We start from the raw sequence: 22308 nt of genomic DNA, 5'->3' as shown, positions 1-22308 counted from the left end.
GTAATAACATTTTTTTTTTTTCCGGAGTACTTAATAAACAAACAAGATTTCTTTATCACAAATTCTACCAAAAGACCGCCCAAACATCTAGATGGTGGGGATAATATACTCATTTGTGGAGTGTCGGGCGAAGGTGGAATTTGGCGGTAGGAATCAGTCGAAACAGCTCTTCGGAACACTTTCCGTGATAAATGCGGTAGAAGACACACAATGAAGCAATTTAAATGTCTATAAAAAATTTGATCTGATATATAAATTAGACAAAATATCAATCTAGTTTCTTATATAAGAAGTTGAGTTAAATATAAAGAAGAATATGTATGAATTTTCAGTAGTAATTTAATTATTACGTAACTAGTAATTAGAATAATTTAAATGTTGTACCTTGTTTTGGGAGTGGATGTGATAATCTGGGAGCGTTGTTTTCCTTTCAACATTTCTGTCGGCTTACTCTGTGGCGTTTTAGATGCTTCTGTACGCGAGTTAGTCTGTAACAATATAAAGTCGTTAAAACTTATGATCATGTAACGATAGATCCTGTAGATGGAGCCCCGACCTGAGAGTTGAACAAGATATGTCAAAATTTACGACCCATACGTACTCGGACGGTTGCCTTAGACGGAAAGAGAGCTCGGATGGAAGATCCTGAAAGGTCGCAGGTTGGATTCCCACATCGTTCATAAATTTTGGTAAATAATTTTATTTGTATAGTTATAATATAACCGATCGCCAACAATCAAGCTCCCGGTGTTTGGACGCTTTGTAGCATACATGGGTGTTTAATAAATAGCATATATGGCTTGTATGTAAATAATTGGCTAGCGCTTAGCAGAATGGAACCAGTCCACAATGCAAACTAAGCTGAGTATTTGAGGTCCAAAGTCAAAAGATAGTTAATTGTTTTGTTTTGTGACTTTAAGTACATTTTTTGTGAATGTTTTTTTGTTGTGTTATATCTTTGCTACAAATACGAGAAGTAAACTGGTTCCTCTTTAAATTAGAAATATCGGATAAATTTTTATCGGGGTGTCAAACAGTAATTTTTTTGATTTTGTGGACTGGTTCTTTTCTGCTAAGCGCTAGCCAATTGTTTTAGAGTAAATATAGGTAATATATGACACACACCCTCTTGAGGTCTTGCAGCTCTTTCTCCAGCAATCTCAATGACTTGTCACTGGCGTTGTTGCTCTCTGCCTTAGCGATCACCTTCTTGGCAGAACCTTTAGGAATTCAAAATAAAATACATTAAATGGTTACAAACAATAATACATTAAAACTTAGTAAGAATGATGAAAAATTAAACATTTATCCATTTTAATATTTTTATGAGTGATTAAACGGCAAGAAACTCATTGCCACTCTTTCAGTTTAACTAATGCAGCTTCAGGATTGTATAAAACATTTAAACACTGTATCTAAATGCATTAATTCAGTATCTAAGTTTTAGTTTAATTATATAAGAGACAGACGCGAACACGAGGCAAGAATACTATGTTTTAACAATTGAAATGTGATTATTTGGCAAAATGATTAAAAACGTCAAGTTAGTAACATAATTTTGATAATTTAAACGGGCTCTTGCCTGAAATACGACACTCCATCCTTTTTAAGTTTGGATATACTATTTATTATTTGGACAGATTTTCACTGACCACTTTGTCATTGCGTGGCGTTGTATTCAAAGCGCGGTCGAAACACAACCGAACGCGTAGGCAACACGAGTATCGCTTCAGACAACTTTTGAGCGTGACTGTGAGTCTTTTTTGTCCGTCAATGATAACGATACAAATATTAATTAAAATTAATAATAATATAGAAACATACTTGGTTCAACTTGCGGTAGCGCCTTACGTTTCACCTCTTCCGCTTTCCGTATAATATGTGGAGCCTAAAAGCAAAAAAAAAAAAATATACAATACATCACTTACCTACAAAGCTATGGCTCTTTTAACTATGGTACCTACAATGTTCGTAACATTTTGGTCAAGAAATGACCGTATTAGAAGACCGCGAATCCGATGAGACGTGTTACTGTGACACGTCTCATTGAATCAGCATTTACTCGTTGTTTTAGATAACTTTGTCAAATAAACCAAACATTGAGGCCGTAATGTTTAAATTACTTTAATACATATCTATATAGTAATTATGATTATATAATATAAACATTGTTTTATTATCGTTACACTTGTCAGCTTGATGTGTTTACAAGCGCTACCCGTCATGAACTGTCACAAGATATCCCAATTAATAATAACATTCATCTAACTACTGTTAATATTTAAATGCTATTTAATATAATTAGCATATTATATTCAGATCTTTAGTTAATTTGATTCGTATAAGCTAGTTGGCACTACAGTACTGCCAACTAACAGCTGGTAGCATCATTACGGTATACGGTCGTGCCCTATATAAGCCAGAGCGCTCAGTTCGAGGACACATTACACATTGTGAATTGTAAGGGGTAACACTGCCCAAATTGTATTCAATAAAATACTTATTAGTAGAAAGTGTGTGTGTAGTTTAAATTACCAACGCCTTCTACGCACTTTTACAAGAATTATCTTGACCCTAAATATGCATAACCAGTACTATTATTGCAAGACGTTATATTTAATGCTTAATTAAACCTTAGATAGGTAATTTATACGTCTAAATAGAGCCTCTTGCTGCTAGACATCCGATAAAAAAAGTCCAGGTTTATTATTTACTACTTGCGATTTGTATGTCGCTTTGCGCTAGTGTGCACAAACAGTCAACCCCAATTCGACGTTTTCACAGCTGTCACAGTCTATCTTGCCATATAAATGATCTAAGACTTAAGCATACATAAATACAAATGTGAAGTGACAAATGTAACTTCAAAAATGTATCAAACAAATCAATAAGGCTATCTGTATAGAAATGAGTAAAAGAGAAACCTTTAATCTATATATCTTCATTCTCTGTTGTTCTTTGTATGTGGACGAGGCCTTATAATATCAAATTCCCTTATAATATCAAATTCAGCCTGACCGAAGCAGGGCCACTGATTATCTAGTAATGTTTAAATAAAATACTTTTTAAAGGATTAAACCGCGTGTACTTTGAAAATGTATTTTTATTTACGGTATTAGCATGATTTCCCTTGAAAACGCGATTCTGTAGCGTTAAACAAAAAAAAAAAATTAACTTTTACCCAAATACCATATATAAAAAATACAGTTACAGCATGTTATAATTCTTTAAAAAGGATTTTATTTAAATGTACCCAAAGAAAATACTATGTAGTTATGTTATAGCAAACCTGCTCATTAACTTTAGCATCTAGCTTGCTTGGCAACAAGCTAGCTTGATCTTTAGCCGGCGTGGAAACGGCTTCAGCAATCTTAGTCTGTACGGCCGACGCCGTGACATTTGGCGACATGGTCTTCATCTGTTTCCGCACTCTGTTCTGAGCTGGAATTATTTTCATTTCGGACGCTACTGCTGGCGATGTATTCTCCGGCACAATAATGGACACTTTCTTAACCGGCGAGCCTTCAGTCAACGGCATGTCGATAAACGTCGCGTCTACTTCGCTGTCTGAAATGAGAAGTAACTAATTTGATGACTTCTTTCTTACAAGACATAACAAGATTAAGAACCATGCGTCACTCGAACGGTTGGCTCAATTAAGAGCGCTCGGACGGAACCTGAGAGGTAACGGGTTCGAGTCCAGCATCGTTCATAAATTTTGCTAACAGATTCAATTTGTATAATTAATCCCAGAAGTGAGGCATATCACTTTAAAAATAAAAAAAATTGTTTAGACTTCTTTCTTATTTCAGAGGAGGACAATCAAGCACCAGATGGTATGATAATTCTTTGTTATAAATGTGGTGGTGAAACGAGCAAATAGTCCTTATAATAAGATTTAAAGACATGGCAGTGAAAATATTATCCAAGTCTAAACACGTCACAGAACGACCTAAAGCACCATGCTTTACTGCGATGATATAGGATTATAGTTATTCCGACGTCACCCGCCCCCTTGGAACACCAGTGCACTGCTGTTTTACTGCAGAAATGTATGATTAAAACAACACTTCTTACGTTAACCAGTTCGAAATGAGCTACAAAAAGTAGTAAGAGAATACAAATAAAAAAACTTAACATAACAAGCGGCAAATTTTTCAACTATCATAATTATATTTGAGGGTGGTCGTTCCATACCCAATCTGTGCTTTCATTAAGAAAGATATTTATGTTTACCACACAAACATTTTTAAACAATTCTTTTGAATTTCGTAATACATTTGTTACAAGTAAATATTTAAACAAAAATTAAAATTATTCAGTAAAATGTATCTACCTTCCGAATAGGTATTGTCGTTTCTATCTTCATTGTCGTCTTGATCCTCTGGCATCTAGGAAAATATTAAAAATAATTTCAATACAACAGCTACTACTCTATATTTAAATTAAAAATAACAGTCAAATTTGTAAAACAATGAATCTTTAAATATTAATTTAAAGAGGTCTATATAATAATATAAATAAGTCTCATTTCTTTGAACTATATGGATGAAGTGAGTTAATTTGATTAGAGATAGTTTCACAACTGTATTGAAAAAGAATTTTTTATATAAAAGGCATTTATTTTCTCAAAATTGATTCCTTTAGAATTCTTTTTGATGTCATTTCTAATAACTACTAGATACTACTACCGCTGCCTTCTGATAATGCCGGGACTTTATTATAGAAGTGTATACATTTACCCTTAAAGCTATTATGTATCTTATGAAGCCTACTAGAATTAGTTACAAGCAATCCCTTATTTCTAGTGTTATAATAATGAAAATCACTATTAAGAGCAAAAAGGTGACGATTTTTGTAAACGTATATTAAATTTTCATAAATGTACTGACAATGAACAGTCATAATATTTATTTCTTTAAATTTTTCTTTGAGAGACTGTGTATAACCAAGCTGATATATAGCACGAACAGCTCTCTTTTGCAGAGCAAACACTATATCAATTTCAGCAGCATGACCCCATAGTAAAATACCGTACGTCATGATGCTGTGAAAATAACTGAAGTACACTAATCTAGCGGTCGTAACAATCTTTCTAACTTTTAAAAACTCCCCCACATTAGCAACAGGTGGACATAAGGGTCTAATAACTTTAATAAGTTAAATTATTATAAATTTATTACTAAAACTTTAAACTCTTACCATAAAATCGTGTGCCTTGTTAATTTCTATCACCATATTATCACCATCCTCCTTAACTGAAATATGACAGAGGTCATAAAATAATTATCAATCATAACATTCTCACTTAAATCAGTCACATATTTGAGACGCTAGCAAGCTTTGCAATAATATGAAAGACATATACATGGCGCATTTTTAATTTAAAAAAATCATGCACATGCCATGCTGTATGTATACCTCGTATTCCTGTATCATCTTCATCATCCTCGGGATCAGCATCCATTGAGTCTTCCTGGGTTTGATCCATTTCCTGCGTAAAACACATAAATTGAACATATTAATCAGCAAATCTTCATCCCCATAAGCAAAGCGAAATTATATTTAATATGTTTAGTTTCGTTTAAAATAGACAAATTCAAGAACGTTTGCCGAACTCTCGGGTTCCGTCCGATCGCTGTTTCCAAGTGAGCTAACCGTTCGAGTGACGCATGGTTGGTATGTCTTGTTCAACTCTCATATTGTGGCTCACAGGATCTACTTTACAGTTGATAACCTCCTCTTAAAATCATAAACGGCACTGCATTGTAAAGGGCATATCAATTTCCGTCTGGTGAACATCCTGCTCGTCTTGTTTCTTTTTGTCATAAAAAATATAATAAATGCCGCCCAATGCCGGTAGCAGCTGAATCAGATATCTCTGAACCACTCTCCATAGCTTCTTGTAAGTCACTGGAGAGGCACGGGGGTCGGCCACATGTTTGTGAACAAAGGCAATCCGACCTTTTTATGTGATTTTACTTCTTAGGGGAGCTGTGTTCTTTTCTGAGATTCGCATGCACGCACAGATAAAAAATGTAACGTTAAAATAAGTACAATCTGTACAATTTCTTTTTAAGAAATTTAATGTGCAGACTAGGCCTGCTTACATATCTGTTGTATTTATAGATTAAAGACTATCTGTTCACAGAGAATGTCTAATATAGGACTTCAGCACGTATGGACGTAATAAAGCTTCCCTAGCACCATGTGATACTTAAGATGATAAGCTCCTTTTTTACAAGATTATAGCTGTCATCTGTGAATGATTGCACGTTTCATACAATCGAGTGAATCGCTTTTTTCTTAGAGTTTCGCTAGCCTGAGACTAAGATTTGTTCGTAACGTGCGTGCGCCATGTTTTTCATGATGACCAATCAACAATCGCCAATTTCCATATTACACATTACCCGTGAACAGAGATTAGTTTTGAACCATATACTAACATTCTCAAACTCTTCTTCATGGGCAGATGCAATGTGGTTATCCAACTTCTCTTTGCTAGTGAAGACCAGTTCACAAAAATCACACATAAACTCGAGACCTGCAAAAAACCATTTTTGAATATCGTATTAATTATATCGAACATCGCAATTTGTGTTTAGATTCCTAAAAAAAATTAAACCATTTGACAGGGTGCAACGCAGCTCTCCTCAAATTATCGGAGACCTCTCTGTGAACGGCTAGATCATTTGGCGTTGCGTAGAGATGTCACTTTATTGTGAGTCTTCTACGCATTTTTCACGAGGGATGTTCCGAAGAGCTGTTTGACCTGAGTCCAGCGCCGAATCCAACCTTCGCACGACACGCCATAAATTAGGATATCTTCGTCACCATCTAGATGTGTGGCAGTTCTCCACAGTGCAATTTTCAAGGAACTCTCTTCCATGAACGACCAAGCTGTGGAATAACTTCCTTGTGCGGTGTTTGCAGGACGATACATGGGTACCTTCAAAAAAGCACGTACAATTTTTAAGGGCCGGCAACGCTCTTGTGATCCTCTGGTATTGCAAGAAAATGTAGGCAGTGGTGATCACTTGACATCAGGTGACCCGTTTGTCCTCTCTTCCATAAAAAAAAACAGTTTCGAGGTAAAATAGTTCTTAGATCACTGTCTTCGCTTTGTGTGACCGCGGCCATCGAGTCATTGATAATAGTATAATAATTACCGTTGACATGCGACTTGATGTGTGCGGTGACGTCATCGACAGTGGCAAACTTCTCCTGGCACAGCGGGCAGGTCAGGTTCTGCGTTGCGTGCACCGCCGAGTGGAAGATCAGGTCATCCTGGCTCGTGAAGGTCTCCTCGCATTCCTCGCAGCGGTAACTCTCTGCCTCCACTTCGCTCGCGGCCGTGCTATTTTTGCGGTGAACTACACGCAAATGTCTGGTGACGAAATCAATTAAATTATATTTTATTGTAATATCTATGAGGTAGCTCATTCTCGCTCAGAGGGCTATGCTCAGAGTTTCCTTGCGATATCGAATCAGAAATGAGTAGAACCGTAGAAGAATCAAAGTCACCGCCAAAAATGGTTTCGGAACTTAAGTGGTAGTAGCATAGCTCGACGGACAGATGGCCGTTGCGGCAGTAAAGTCCTTGAAATCGCCGGAGTAGGCTGGATGAGGGCAGCGCAGAACCGATCGTCATGGCGACCTTTGTCCAGCAGTGTATGTCTTCCGGCTGAGATGGAATGGTAACATGTATGTATTCACACTAACAGATGCACATACTGATACCATTGCTCAGTACTAAATCAATAAAATTATGAGAAATGAGCTCGAGAAATTAGATCAAATTTTCAATGCATTTCAGTATGTAAATACCGTCATAATATTGACCAACATAGATTTATAATAAGTAATTAATTATCAGTATGACACTTAAGAATTAAATAGATTTCTTTTAAATAAGGGACAATAATAATAATAAGGGAATAATTTGAAAATAAGGGACGAGACAAGCAGGACATTCAGCTGATAGTTATTGATACGCCCTGCCCATTACAGTGCGATGCCGCTCAAAATTCTGAGCGTCACTACAATTTTATTGCGCTCGTCACCTCGAGACACGAGATGTTACGCCGCATTTGCCCAGTAATTTCAACAACACACCCACTACCACCATCTACACCCGTAATCTAGCCGGCATCCTGTGCAAAGGAGCCTCCCACTGGATTATCAAATATATAAATATATGAATATGTTGCTACCTAGTATAGTGTTGTGATTTGGTGAAGCTTTTCTCACAAAACTTGCAGGGGTATGGCCGGTCACCTGCGTGAGACCGAATATGCCTGGTTAGCTTGGACACTGACGAAAATCCTAAAAAAATATTTAATAACAATATTAATATAACACATAGTAATATGCCTTCATATAATACAAATACACCTGTGTACTAAGTTCATGCTAGTTGACAACAATCTTTCTATTAGCAGGACAAACACGCATCTAGATCCTGGTGACAAGTGATGACACCAGAAGAATAACAAACACAGTTTTTATGTATAACGTAATGAGGGAGCGGTATTACCGATAGCTCCCTCTCGCTTGCACTTATAGGAGAATGTCCATTGTTATTTAATAAATTTCCTTTTATTTAATTTAGTTTCTAGCATAAGCCTAATTCACAGTCAGAGAGTTTTGCTTATTTGTGTGTTCATAGTGATTTTCTTAACATATCGATCTAGTATTAATAAGATATAATATCGGTTTTGTAGCCTGACTCACGCTCCGGGCAATACTGGCAGGCAAACTCGGGGTTTTTGTCGTGCACTGTCAACTTGTGCCTCGCGAGTGCCGATCTATCGCTGTATCTGCAAGCATAATAATAACGAGTTTCATTTATAATGACATTAGGAAATAATAAAATCACAGTTTGAGTATTTTTAAGACTTATTGAGTGTAAGTTACTGGAGTACTTATTTAAAATGATAAAATCGAGTAAATTGTAGAAAACGGTTTAATGTAAGTACTCGTTAATTACAATAGAAGTTTCTTATAAAGAATGATGCGAGCAACCACCATTACGTGTCTATAAAATCAATGTGACAGATCCAACCATAACATTGTGGGTAATGTTAGAAAAACATTGACGCGTTTTTAAGTACCGCCGTGCACGTTTTTAGACGCCTGAACATTGAGTATACTTTATTTTAATTATTATGTAATAATTTTAAGAATAGCCGTAGTAAAAACGATGTTTCTTAATTATAATCTACATTAAATTAATTTAAGATAATTTTGTTCAATTTACAGCATTGTTGTGTTCTTGCTACTCTTAGTGTATATAATTACAGTAAACATCACCTCCTGCCTTTAAAGAATCGTCGCGAAATAGCCGATATTACTCTCCTTTTAAAAATAGCCCAAGGGCTAATTGACTGTCCAGACCTTCTTGCTAAGCTTCAATTCAATACCCCTGTTAGATTACTGCGGCAGCATGATTTACTAAGACTTCAACACACTAACCTAAACTATAAAAGAAATACTTTTACTTGGCGAGCAAGTAATAGCTTCAACAATCTGTCAAGTAGTGATAATAATCTAGATCTCTTCTGTTCAAGCGTAGACTCTGTAAGACATGCCTTAGGCAACAAGTTCTTTACTAATAACCCTACATCTTCTTAAGTTGTTACATTAACTTTAACTTTAATGATAATGTAAATTGTAGTTTTCGAATTGTATATGCTCACGTTGTCAGTTCAATTTTTCTACTCTAGCACTAATTGTGGAAACCTTTAATTGGCTCTCTGTAATTATCTTAAGTATCGTTTAAGTTTTTAAAGCTGTTGGTTTTCCAAATAAATAAAATAATGATATCACTTTATATATAATAAAGACTCACCAGTCATAGTATCTCTATCTATCATATATCTATGTATATATAAATAATGGATATTCTAATATTTTTATTGTCACTTTTGCTATCACAATTTATCTAATAATCAGGTTGAGGTAGGCTACCAAGTATAAATTTTCATGTTTAGACTCTCACTTGTTTGACCTAAATGACTTTTATTTATAAGTCTCATACACCTATGTGAGAGGCGTGTCTGTATCTAATATAATATATAGAATTTACTTACGATTTGTTACATTGCAAGCACACATATGAACGATCAGCGCTCCCCACGTGTTTCTGTTGATGCACTGAGAGCTGGTCCAGTGACAAAAATGTAGCGGGACAACTTGGACAATTCAGCTGTGGCAGGTCCGAGTGCACTAACTGAAAAAAGAAACAAATGCAAGTTGGTCTCGAAATTAACCATTTATTGACATATATATGGCGACTATTTTTGAAATAAGCCTTTGTGCTTTTTATAATTTGTTATAGCGGCCACTGAACGTAATAAACTGCCACCTGAAAATGTTTGCCTAAGACCTGAGGAAAGAAAAGGCACAAGAAACTCTAGACATCTCATATTATGATATACAATGAAGGCCAATGGGAGTTCTAGGGGTTCTAATACTACGCAAATTAGGCTATTGAGATGAAAGAGGAAAGCAGTTTAACTAATTGTGAAGCTAATAAGAAAAGCGGACTTGATATGTCAATTTATTCAGAGCTTTCGTGATAAAAAAAGTAGCGATATAAAATGTATTTATAGAAGACATAATAGGGATTAATTAATGAGATTTTGATATAGGTACGGCTATTGTAAGTAAGTGCACTTTAAAATCACAAAATTTACTTGTCGAGAGGATATCACAACGTCAAACCTCTTCAGCGCAATATCTATTTGTTATATTAAATGTTCTTTGTTTAATTAAGACTTAATTCATAGTAAATTATGTCGACCCTTTTAATAGTATTTTATTTGATTAAAGTGTTTTATTTTAACACCCTTAAATATACAATCCACAATATTGTGAAGAGAATAAATATGGCCGATGAATTAAAAGCCGGCAATGCTCCTGTGCTTCCTCTGGTGTTGCAAAAGATTGTGGGCGGCGGTGATCATTTAACACCAGGTTAACACTTAACACCCGTACGCTCGTTTGTGCTCCTGTTGCATAAAAAAAAATTGTTTGCTCGATTGATTTCAAAAGTTATTCAGAATAACATACTTTCTCATGCCGTTTCAATAGTATGAGTCGTTTGAATTTCTTCTGACAGACAACACACTGGAACGGCATTTCATCCGAGTGACGCAACTGATGCGCAGCCAAATCATATTTGTTGAAAAATTTCCTGAAAAGAAAACCGAGCATAAGAATAAACACTAACGTTATTATTACAAAAAATAAATTAAACACGAAATTTCGTAACACATTTGTTTTGTACATTTTCTGGGATCATATTGTAGAAGCATATACATCGCCCAACAAAAGACTTACTAACTCGACCCAACCGAGTAGTAGGCATAACAAGTTTATGTTTGTTCCTCGTGTTAACATTATGAATGTTACAGTTTCTAGAAAATTCCTCAATGTGCTTATGAACATACAAAACATTATCAAAAATGTATTGAGAAGCAACAGTCAAAATGTTTATTTCTTTAAATTTTTCTCTTAATGATTCTTTGGAACCTAGGTTATAAATCGCGCGAATAGCCCTCTTCTGCAGCACAAAGTTAGTATTAATATCGGCCGCACTACCCCATAACTTATACCATAGGACATAATACTATGAAAATAACTAAAGTATACTAATCTAACCGCATATGCTGCAGAACTAAGCCTATTCGCCAATCCTTCAATATGGGGGCCCCACTGCAATTTGGAATCAAGAGTAATGCCAAGAAATATAGCAGATTCCACTGGTTTTACCACCTCTCCATTTAATAAAATATTCGCATCTACATTTTTGACATTTGGCGCGGTGAATTTAATATATTTGGTTTTATGATTATTTAACAATAAGTTATTGGCGCTAAACCAGTAAAATATTATATTAGTATTATATACCATTATATTAAGATGATATATAGTATATAGATGTTTTTTATTAAATGTTTGTGTTGTGTTCATCATACTATTGTCCCCTATTTGAGCATGAAGATAGATAGCATCTTGATTTATTCAAAACTCAACTCTTTCCTTATGTGTACGAGGACACTTTTTTGAGATGTTGGATACATGCAACATCTCAAAAAAGTGTGAAAGAAAATCATTCTTTTCAGAGAATTGGTGTCGTTTCATTTAATGTTATCACCATCAGGAACGAGACAGTATGGGCGTTCAGCTGATGGTAATTGATACGTATAAATTAGCAGGACGAGGTGCCCATTACAATGCAGTGCCGCTCAGGATTCTTTAAATACCCATAAGTCTCATTAGCCCAGTAATTTCACTAGCTAGGGCGCCCTTCAAGACGAAACACAATAATGCTTACACATGGCTACTTCACGACAAAGAAGCCTCTCACTGGTGATATGCCTTTAGTCGTCTTTTACGACACCCTTGGGCCAGGGACGTCCCTATTAGTTTTATGCTCCGGGGAAACACAGGGCATTACATATTTTTATTATAAGCCCTAAAATACTTTAGGATACAGAGGTAAGTATACTTACGCATCACAAAGTTCACACTCCACGTTTCTTGGTCTGTGCTTCTGTTGTTTATGCAGCTGTAGAAGTTGCTCGAGCGGGTATGTCCGGTCACACTCATTGCAAGCGAAACACCCTTCTTCAACCTCCGTTTCCGGTGATCTGTCTGTACTGTCTGTTATTTCATATTATTTATTACCATCCATATAATAACATAAATCAGATTTGGATGGATGGATTAGTTCAGGTTGCAGTCAATAGCCATGATGACAGCTGTAACTCGGATATTTTTATTAATCTACCCTACTTTATAATACGCGCGAAAATGCTCGTGTCATGTTGGCCAATTGTGACGTCACGCATCAGAACTCAATCATAACGCGTAGGCAGCGTTCAAATATAATGACGGCGTAAGAAAACTAGCGCGAAAGAGACAGATCGAAAGACAGAACTAAAAATCTAAGGTAACGATGGGGCGAATAGCCATGTCACCGAAGTAGGCTTGGGTAATATATTTTAGGAAGAACATTAATATTGATGTATTGTCAATATTTTTCAACTTCAGTATAATTATTATCAATCAATATTAGTGTCGAAATATATTTTGGAGTACCATTTTTGTATTACATTCGATATTTTCAAGAGCTCTACTATGTTCAATACGATGACCGAGATTATAAAAAATAGGTAGTTAGTATTTAGTTACCTTTACTTTCATCATAATTTATAGGTTTCACCCACCTACTTCACTACTAAAACAAAAACGTAGAGGGAAGCTTCGTCCCGATACTGTTCAAATATCAAAAAGAACAAGCTAATGAGTCTTCTAACTGGTGAATTAATAGGTTAATATACCTTTGATGAACTATGATAAAGATACCTTGTTAGTAAATATATGTTTACAGCCAATTGATGCCAACAGCCAATAGGAAACGGGGTTTGGTCTCCATCGGCGAAAATCTTACGTCCACGCGTTATTCGCGGTTGGCCAGTGAATTATTCGATTTGGAGTTTGACTTTGACCCGCGTTCAGTTCGCTTACGTATGTTACGTTCTTTCGCCGTCGCTCGCTATATCTGGACAAGGCCTAATATAACAACTCAAGCGACGCGGTAATGACTATTGTGCCGTGACGTCATTTATGTTTCAGTTAGCACTTGAGAATTTTCGTTTATTTATTGAATATCTGTTTTGGAATACTTTCATTTCATTCTTTACCACTGTCATCACGCCAATTTATGGTAGTACTAGCTGACCCATCAGACGTTCATAATAAAAAAAAACTCTTGCGGATGGAATTTTGGAAAACCCGTCTTTAGCTGATCTCTTTTCTGTGAATAGAATATTCCTACCAAATTTCAAGTCTTTAGCTCTAATGGTTCCAGAGATATCGTGATGAGTGACTATATACGTGGAAATCTGTTATATATATATAGATGAGATTAATTTGTTATTTTTTTTAATGATTTTCCTCACTATCAAGATTAGACAAATTTAATTTACACTAATGTGTGGACGATGTGGCTTTCGAACTCATGCCTTCAATGCTCTTAGCACAGCAAGTGCCACTACTGACCCAACCATCACATACCCTAGCGTTCATAAATCTTTGTATTTAAAAGATCTATGAGCTATATATAACTTATATGCTGGAAACTAATCTGCAAGGCGCGGGTTCGAATAAATAAAAATTTGATTTATGCGAATAAAATATGAAAGAAGCCGGTCTGAGTTATAAAATGAAATGCAGACAAACAAATCATTTCAACAATTTTAAAATCTGTGCGAGTGAGTAGTAAAAGACAGAGACTACAAATTTATACAGAAGTATGTATAGATTTGCACTCTGTTAGTAATATGTTAGTATTAGTAATTAGCAGTAAATGAGTGATTTTTTAAAATATAAATCTATTAAAATATAAAAAAAATATTTACCTTAAATTGGGCTATGAATAGCACATAGCATGTATCCTCTTAATTGATCTAAAACGTGTGTACGTAAATCATGCAATTTCAAAATCTAAAAGGCAGAAACAACTGTAACAAAATAAAACAAACAAGCACAAAAAAAACATTACAAATACATCTACAATTACAGAACCTACCCATGCCAAAATGTACGAACCATAAAAATATTGGGCTTAATGCCACAAGAGTCAATGGTCAACTCGTGGTCCAAAGGCCTAAATTATTATTTTTTCAAATGATCCGAGATATCTTAAAACTTTCTGTGTTACAAATTAAATTTGTATAATTTACAAATTGAATTTACACCAAAATTTAACAGTAAGTCTTGCTCAACTCTTGGGCTGTAGTTTCATCTACAGGATCTACTTTACAGTTGATCACCTGCTCAACCCCAATAATTGCATATTAAGAAATTTGACTTCAGATGACGCTTTTTCAAATATTTTTTTTATAATGAGAATAAGGGACGAGACGAGCAGCATGTTCAACTGATAGTACTTGATACGCCCCGTCCATTACAATGCAGGATTCTTGAAAAATTCTGAGCGGCACTACAATTGCGCTCGTCACCTTGAGACTTAAGATGTTTAGTCTGATTTGCCCAGTAATTTCACTAGCTACGGCGCCCTTCAGACCGATACACAGTAATGCTTACACATTACTGATTCACGACGAAAATAGGCGCCGTTGTGGTACCCATAATCTAGCCGGCATCCTGTGCAAAAGGAGCCTCCCACTGGTGAATCTATCTAAACAGTATGTTATTTTTAAGTGATATTTCACACTTCTGGGATTAAGTATACAAGAGCTTCTTAAACATCTCCTCCTCTTATATAAAAAAAAAACTATAGCAGAGGTTAAATGAGGATACTTAAATGAGTGTCACATGTAAATGACTTCATCGCTCATACTTATATATCATACAACACTCAAGCATTGCTTTTTCGGATAAGTGTAAAAGCTTTATTGGGGGTAAATATATCAATTGTGTCTGTCTATATACATATTGTATGTCAGATCTTGTTACTGGGGGTTGCTATAGTATATATATGATATTCTGACCAAATTAGTATTACACAATTTTTAGTTAGTACACTTTGGCATAATTAGGTATAATTATTTGGAATCATCCACATAAATATTCTCTATAATGTATATGTTTAATGCTCAATAAGATAATAGCGAATTCAGAAAAAAAAAAGAACTTTCCCTGTGAAAAAACACATCAAATCTAAACTCTGTTTTCAGACAGTACTAAAATCTAAAGATAATTTTAAGTCTAGTTAGAGACTCTTGGCAGCAGACAACAGGCCTTTATTACCCTAGTGTGCTGCGTCTTACATTCGCGATATGTACCTATGTCGCTTTGTTTTAACATGCGTTGCTGAAAATAGAGATTAACTGTTCGCCGCTATTTAATACGACGTGTTCACATCTGTCACAGTCTATCTAGACGTATAAACTACCTAAGACTAAAATAAAACACGAATACATAACTATGAACACACAAACTAAGCGAATATAATAAAAGATCTAATATAAAAACTAAAATCTGAAAAGAAACCAAGCTAGCAATTTTTAAAACAAAAATATAAGCCAGTGTGACAATGGAAATGGGTTACCTTTACGAGTTCCCTTGGGTATTTCAGGTTCTGCACTGGTGACCACCTTAATGCAAGCCGTGTTGTTTTCATCATCTGGACCATTTATCTAAGAAAATAAGATAATAGAATACTTAGAAAAATCAATTGGTGAGAGGAATGTAATGCTAAAAAAGATTAACTATATTTAGTAAGTAGTTGTATACTATAATATGCTGAGATGGATTGGACATGTCGAGAGAATGAATGAAGAACTATTGACGAAGAAAGTGTATAAGGCCAGGGTGAATGAAAGTGTTGGAAGGGGTAGACCTAGGGGGATGTTTCAAGATCAAATCACATCTTGAAAAAAGGCCAGGTCAAGAGTACCCTAAACCGGAGAGCATGTATGAAAGGAATAATGAAAGTGGACGAAGCGAAACAAGTATGTAAGGATTGTAGCAAGTGGAAAGAAGTGGTCTCTGCCTACTCATACGGGAAAGAGGTGTGATTTTATGTATGTTGTATACTGGGTGTCCCAGAAAAGGTGGGACAAGGGCAAAAAACCTCATTTTAACTTTCAAATAAGCAAAAAAAAGTTAGGTAGAAGTTCAATGGTTTTTCAATGGTTCAATTTGAGTTATTGAGCTTATTTGTAATATGTGAAACATGATACCCCATGTTCATAGTATAGCTGTAAAATCATTCAAAGATTCTGTTTTTTGTCTGGGTCTACACTAAATGTCTGTCAACTTATTCTTTTCTAAAATCATATGTTATGTCAAATTCTTAGTATATTTTTTTTAATTTCCCTTTGGCATAAATTTAATATTCTAAGTTCAACTGGATACAATGTAACATGTTGAACTTTTACCTACCTTTTTTTTGTCCCACCTGTTCTGGGACACCCAGTAAGTATAGAGTAACATTCACATTAGAATGTTAAGACTTTTTTTATGAAATAGGAGGGCTAACAAGTAAATATATGGGTCATCTGATGGTTTGTGATCTCCACAGCCCATATTCTCTTGTATCATAATAGGAATCAAGAGCATAGCAAACTTTACCAATGATTTTTACCTGTTGTTGTTCACATAGAGAGGATAGATCGGCATTCACCAATCAGAACAAACCAGTGGGAGGCTCCGTTGCACAGAATGCCGGCTAGATTATGGGTACCACAACGGCGCCAAATGTGTACACATTACTGTGTTTCGGTCTGAAGGGCACCATAGCTAGTGAAGTTACTTGGCAAATAAGACTTAACATCTTATGTCTTAAGGAGACGAGCGCAATTGTAGTGCCACTCAGAATTTTTGGGTTTTTCAAGAATCCTGAGTGGCACTGCATTGTAATGAGCAGAACATATCAATTACCATCAACTGAACGTCCTGTCCGTCTTATCCCTTATTATTATAAAAAAAAATCAAAGTGGATGGATAGATTGTTAAAAAAAACTGATAAGGAGCTGAAAGTACCAAGAAATAGATATGAAGTCATATCATGTATTGAAATGTCACTAACTGAATTTTTTTTATTGCAAATATATAGATTTTACTGTGTCAATAAAATATAGGTTCCAGATAAATAATCACCAATAAACACATAAAAAAAAAATTCTAAACCTGTTAAACAGATGTAATGCCTGTGAAGTGAACCCTGCAGGTTAGTTACAATTGATTGAAGATTAACTACCATGAGTTGAGACCTATTCTCCCCTCTCCTTTTGGTGACAAACAAAAACCATGTTTCTTCATTGACTGCCAGTTTCCATCAACAAACCACAAATTTCCTAATATATATACTAGCTGGAGTATTAAAAATAGATTACAGCCTAATCTAACAAGCCGTTTTAGAGGAGTATGGCAACTAACATGCAACATAAGATATTTAAATATACTCTTTTGCAAAAAAAAGGGCACCTAAGTAAATAACCTGATTCAATGGCGTCTTCAGATTATTTCATAATTCGTAGTAGCTTGTATCATCATAATACATAATACTTAATAAATTAGTAAGAAGTAGTTTCTGTCAATTGTGTCGTTACATTTCGATGGAATTGATGAAAAATTGTCCCAGAGTCTAGACAACTAGTTGCATATATGTTCATTACTTAAAAATTCAGGCAAAAAAGACAGCTTGTATCTAATCTGTTTTGGTAAAACTGCCCGATTTTTGCAAATGAATTTATTAAAAATTATTATTCATAGTGAAGTTTACAAATGAATAAATTCTAACCAATTATGTGCTAGTGCATCAAGAGCTTTTCATTGGCTTCTGTTTTACCTTCTAAGTACTGAAATTTTGAGGTTCTCGGTTATTTAAGTTCGTCAATTATAAAGGATTCATTGAACCGGTTTTAACATGGATCAATTCAGTTCAAATTAATTTGTTGGAGCAGTTTAAATTTAAATTTTAATTGTATGAAATGTAATAACCTAATATTTGTTTAACAAAATCCACTAAAGCTACATTTAGTAGCATATTACAATTGTCTCCTTTTGACTCTTGCGGAATTTTCCGGTTAATTATGCTCATTGAACAACTCTCATAACATTAACACTCCAATTGTAATAATAGATATAAAAACTCATTTTAACTGGTATTAACCATTACACTCCAAACCACTTCCAAGCCATGGTTTACAGCAAAACAATCTATATGATCGTATCTACATGAAACTGCCATCATACGATGTGAAATTTATCATAGATGGTTTATAGCTTTATTTTTTTTGTAATAAGATAAATAAAGTTTAATTATTTTCTTTTAAAATTCACCCAGCGAAGTGGGTGGCAAGGGCTAATAATACTGTAAATACATACCTTAACATTATATACATTGCCATCTTCATCTTCAGTATCAGAAGTGTCTTGAGATGAAACTTGGACAGTGGAACCTTCAACAACTGTCTTCATTGTTTTTATGTGAGTGCTATTCTTAAACAGCTGGAATATATTTTACTCATGTTTACTAACATATTTTACACATAATATGTTAAATATGTCGTGATAACTGTGTTATGATAATGAGTAGCTAAGTATAATAAAAAAACAAAAAAAAAAAAAAAAAGTCAAAATTATATTTTTATTAGTTAACTTTTACATGTATGAATAACTCTTAAGTATAATGTAATTTTGTTTGTTATAAATAAAGGTTAAAGAGCGGTGACTCCCAACACAGGCGATAAGCTTAACGGGAAACACCTGCCCCTAGTTTTTAAGTACTTTTTGTTAAAGAAATAAACAATTTATTATTATTATTATAGTATTATTCTAGCTAAACCTAAGCCTGGATATCATTCTCACCCAGAGGTGTGCAATGATTTTTTAGCTAGGTAGGCATTGTAGATCTAACTAGACGTAGTTGCGCCTTATTCCGACAGTACATACTACATTTTGAGGTCCAAATATTGAATTTGTGTATCGATAAAATTTTATGAGTGAGGGTGTTCAATCAAGAAGTAGTAATAGAATAACGGAAACAGATAAAACTAAATCAACATTAACACTACATTTATGTAGGTTCTAAATGAGGTAGGCACTGCCTAATTGCCTATATGGTATGCACACCCCTGTTTTCACCATCTCAATGTGTGGTGTTTCCTTAAATATAAAAAACTTTCCATAAGGCTGGAAACACTACCTGTAATTCTTCTGGTTAAAACAGAATATGGGTGGTGGTGGTGAATAAAGTCAGGTATACTTGCTACAATAAAAAATACCTAATTTTGGGAATTTTTCTTTCATAAAATGTGGCCGTCAGACTATTGATTAAAACTTTACTCATAATTATTAGCTTTTTGGTAAAAGATTATTCCACTGGGTCAAACCTATCTATATAAAGGCATATAATAAAGGAATATAATTCCTATTATTAATATATGTGTAATAAAATTATCTTACTTTTTGAAGAACCCTAGGATAGGGCATAGTTCTCAATGGTGTACCCCTCTGCAGATAATTCAATATTATTTCATCTGCTTGTCTACAAATTTTCTTGAATTCATAGAATGTTGTCATGAAATATTTGCAACGAGCACAGATATACTGTGGCATTTTGTCTGAAGGGAAAATCTAAAATACAAGAAAAACATTATTTTAAATTCCATTCAATTTAAATTATAATAAGGATAAACAGCCACCAGGTGGCGCACAATTTGCTAGAAAGCCAAAACTAATATAAAATCATAGAATTAAGAATAGAATACAAATGATTACATAAATAAAACGGAATTGATAATTGGATTGTAGTGATAATAATGCTCTTTAAGTTTTCTATGGATCACGATATTAATTAGAACCTACAGAAAACTCGCGCCATTATTTTCTATATTATACATAACAAGGTACGTAGGTATTTGTTTTACTTTTTGAATGTTGTTAAACTCACCTCTATAGATAGACATGTTAAAATTTTTAATTTTAAATTTGTTGATTCCTTTGAGATTTGATTTTTGTCATACAAATTTAGTAAAGGTCCCGCTGGAGATAAACAAAACCGACACACATTGAAACCGCATAAAGCTTCCCTTCTTGTCTCCATTTTATCTAAACTTTTAACAATCACTAAATATGTCTAATTATGATTTTTGTAAATAACCTATGATATTTTTACGTCGTACGATAAATTCAACATAGTAAAATACAACACAATTCACAAGTACAAAAAATTCAGTCCACTAGCGCTACACGGTACACGCCTGACGCTTGTCGACTCGTCAACATCGACTGTATGACGCTTGTAGATATGCCATCTAGTATAGAATAGAGAAAACTTGAAAAACCAACTCTTCCAGAAATATTGTTAGAACTCAAAAGATGTCGCACTAGTTAAAATATGCTTTTAGCAATTTGAAGTTCAATGTATTAGAATTGGATTATTGTCATCAATGACGTTCTATACATATAGACAATGCATTATGCACCCTCATACAAAATCAAAGCCGAAAAATGGTACATGCCACTAATGACACCATAATAAATTTCGACTGCTATGTCTATACATTTCTGCGTTTACTCCAGTTTTTTAAAATATTATTGGTCAATAGGCAGCGATGTAAATACTATTTCAGTTTCAGCTGCGTATTTTGAATGTAGAACCCGATTTGGACAGTGACATCAGTGGAGTAGCAGTTAGATATTTTTTTAAACCCAGACGTAAAAGAGGGTTGCTATAACTTTACGTTACTGTTCGTCAGTTTGTCCCTATTTTCCGATCATCAGCTTTTACATATTTGCGATGTAAATAAGTATTAATTATCACTAGGTAACCATACTTCCTTGATAACGTGTAAATAGCATTACTTAGTAGGTAAGTGTTCACGTTCTTGTAAGCCGTTCACTTTATACAAAATACAATGTTGCTAATCATTGTTCACCAGGTCTTAAAAAAAAATAACAAATAAACAACTGACTTCAAAAACACTATTCCAAAACAATAGATATAATATGTACTAAAAGTATACCAACTGATTCTAGTAACGATTATTGTTATTTTTGAATAGGCCGCGGCGCGATGTTTTGGAATAGTGTTTTTGATGTCGGTTGATTTATTGTTAATTTTTTTTTATTTTTAGATTTTTAGTGAATCTGAACTACACTAACTAATAGTTCTAAATTTGTGTAGATCTACTAAATTTTAAAATGCAGCAATGAACGTAAGCGCATTGCAATTTTATTACAGACAGTTTGCCTGTACGGATCAGGTCTTTTCCTTGCGGTGCATAGCCGAAAAGTTTTTGACTAAAAACAAGATCTATTGCGCGTTCGTGGATCTAGAAAAGGCCTATGATAGAGTGGTGAGGAATGAATTGTGGTCAGCATTGTCCGCGAACGGTGTGAGCAGTGTCCTCATACGAGCAATGCAATCTCTTTATAGAGATTCTAGTGCTTGTGTAAGGATAAACGGGGCATATACTGAATGGTTTAATATCGAAAAAGGTGTTAGACAGGGATGTGTAGCATCACCGTGGCTGTTTAATCTGTTCATGAACAATTGCTTGACAGATTTAAAAGAGAATGAAAGTGGGTTGAGAATGAATGAGTTACTCGTCAAATGTTTTTTCTATGCTGATGACCAAGTATTACTTGCATCTTCGGCCGAGGAGCTGCAGGAGATGGTAACTGCTATGAATGGAGCTTTTGGTAGAAAGGGAATGAAGATGAATGTAAAGAAGACGAAAGTGATGTGCTTGAAAGAGACGAGGTAGTGACAGACTGCAATATCGTGATTGGAGATGAAAAAAAAATTAACAGGTGAATGAG

The 22308-nt window shown here is 34.6% G+C and overlaps 1 protein-coding gene across 3 annotated transcripts in view; it reads right to left on the bottom strand.

The window, feature by feature from the left end:
* Nucleotides 1-20758, bottom strand: part of LOC126971151 (RE1-silencing transcription factor-like) — a 42196-nt gene extending 21438 nt beyond the window's left edge. For 2 of the 3 annotated variants that reach the window (XM_050817300.1, XM_050817301.1), the window contains exons 1-18: nt 20435-20758; nt 19948-20118; nt 18868-18990; nt 16085-16172; nt 12519-12669; nt 11074-11197; nt 10092-10231; nt 8734-8819; nt 8214-8325; nt 7170-7387; nt 6447-6544; nt 5422-5494; nt 5203-5258; nt 4337-4391; nt 3290-3567; nt 1825-1888; nt 1126-1220; nt 385-488 (exon numbers count right to left, since the gene is read on the bottom strand). In XM_050817300.1, the coding sequence (XP_050673257.1) occupies nt 385-488; nt 1126-1220; nt 1825-1888; nt 3290-3567; nt 4337-4391; nt 5203-5258; nt 5422-5494; nt 6447-6544; nt 7170-7387; nt 8214-8325; nt 8734-8819; nt 10092-10231; nt 11074-11197; nt 12519-12669; nt 16085-16172; nt 18868-18990; nt 19948-20118; nt 20435-20587 (2189 nt within the window). In that variant the 5' untranslated portion in view covers nt 20588-20758. The remainder of the gene's footprint in view (nt 1-384; nt 489-1125; nt 1221-1824; nt 1889-3289; nt 3568-4336; nt 4392-5202; nt 5259-5421; nt 5495-6446; nt 6545-7169; nt 7388-8213; nt 8326-8733; nt 8820-10091; nt 10232-11073; nt 11198-12518; nt 12670-16084; nt 16173-18867; nt 18991-19947; nt 20119-20434) is intronic. The other variant, XM_050817302.1, reaches the window with a different exon arrangement.
* Between the last annotated feature and the right edge of the window lie 1550 nt (nt 20759-22308).

Source organism: Leptidea sinapis, chromosome 23 (genome assembly GCF_905404315.1).
Source record: "Leptidea sinapis chromosome 23, ilLepSina1.1, whole genome shotgun sequence".
Taxonomy (NCBI): Eukaryota; Metazoa; Arthropoda; class Insecta; order Lepidoptera; family Pieridae; genus Leptidea; species Leptidea sinapis.
This window is presented reverse-complemented; position numbering and strand designations above follow the sequence as displayed.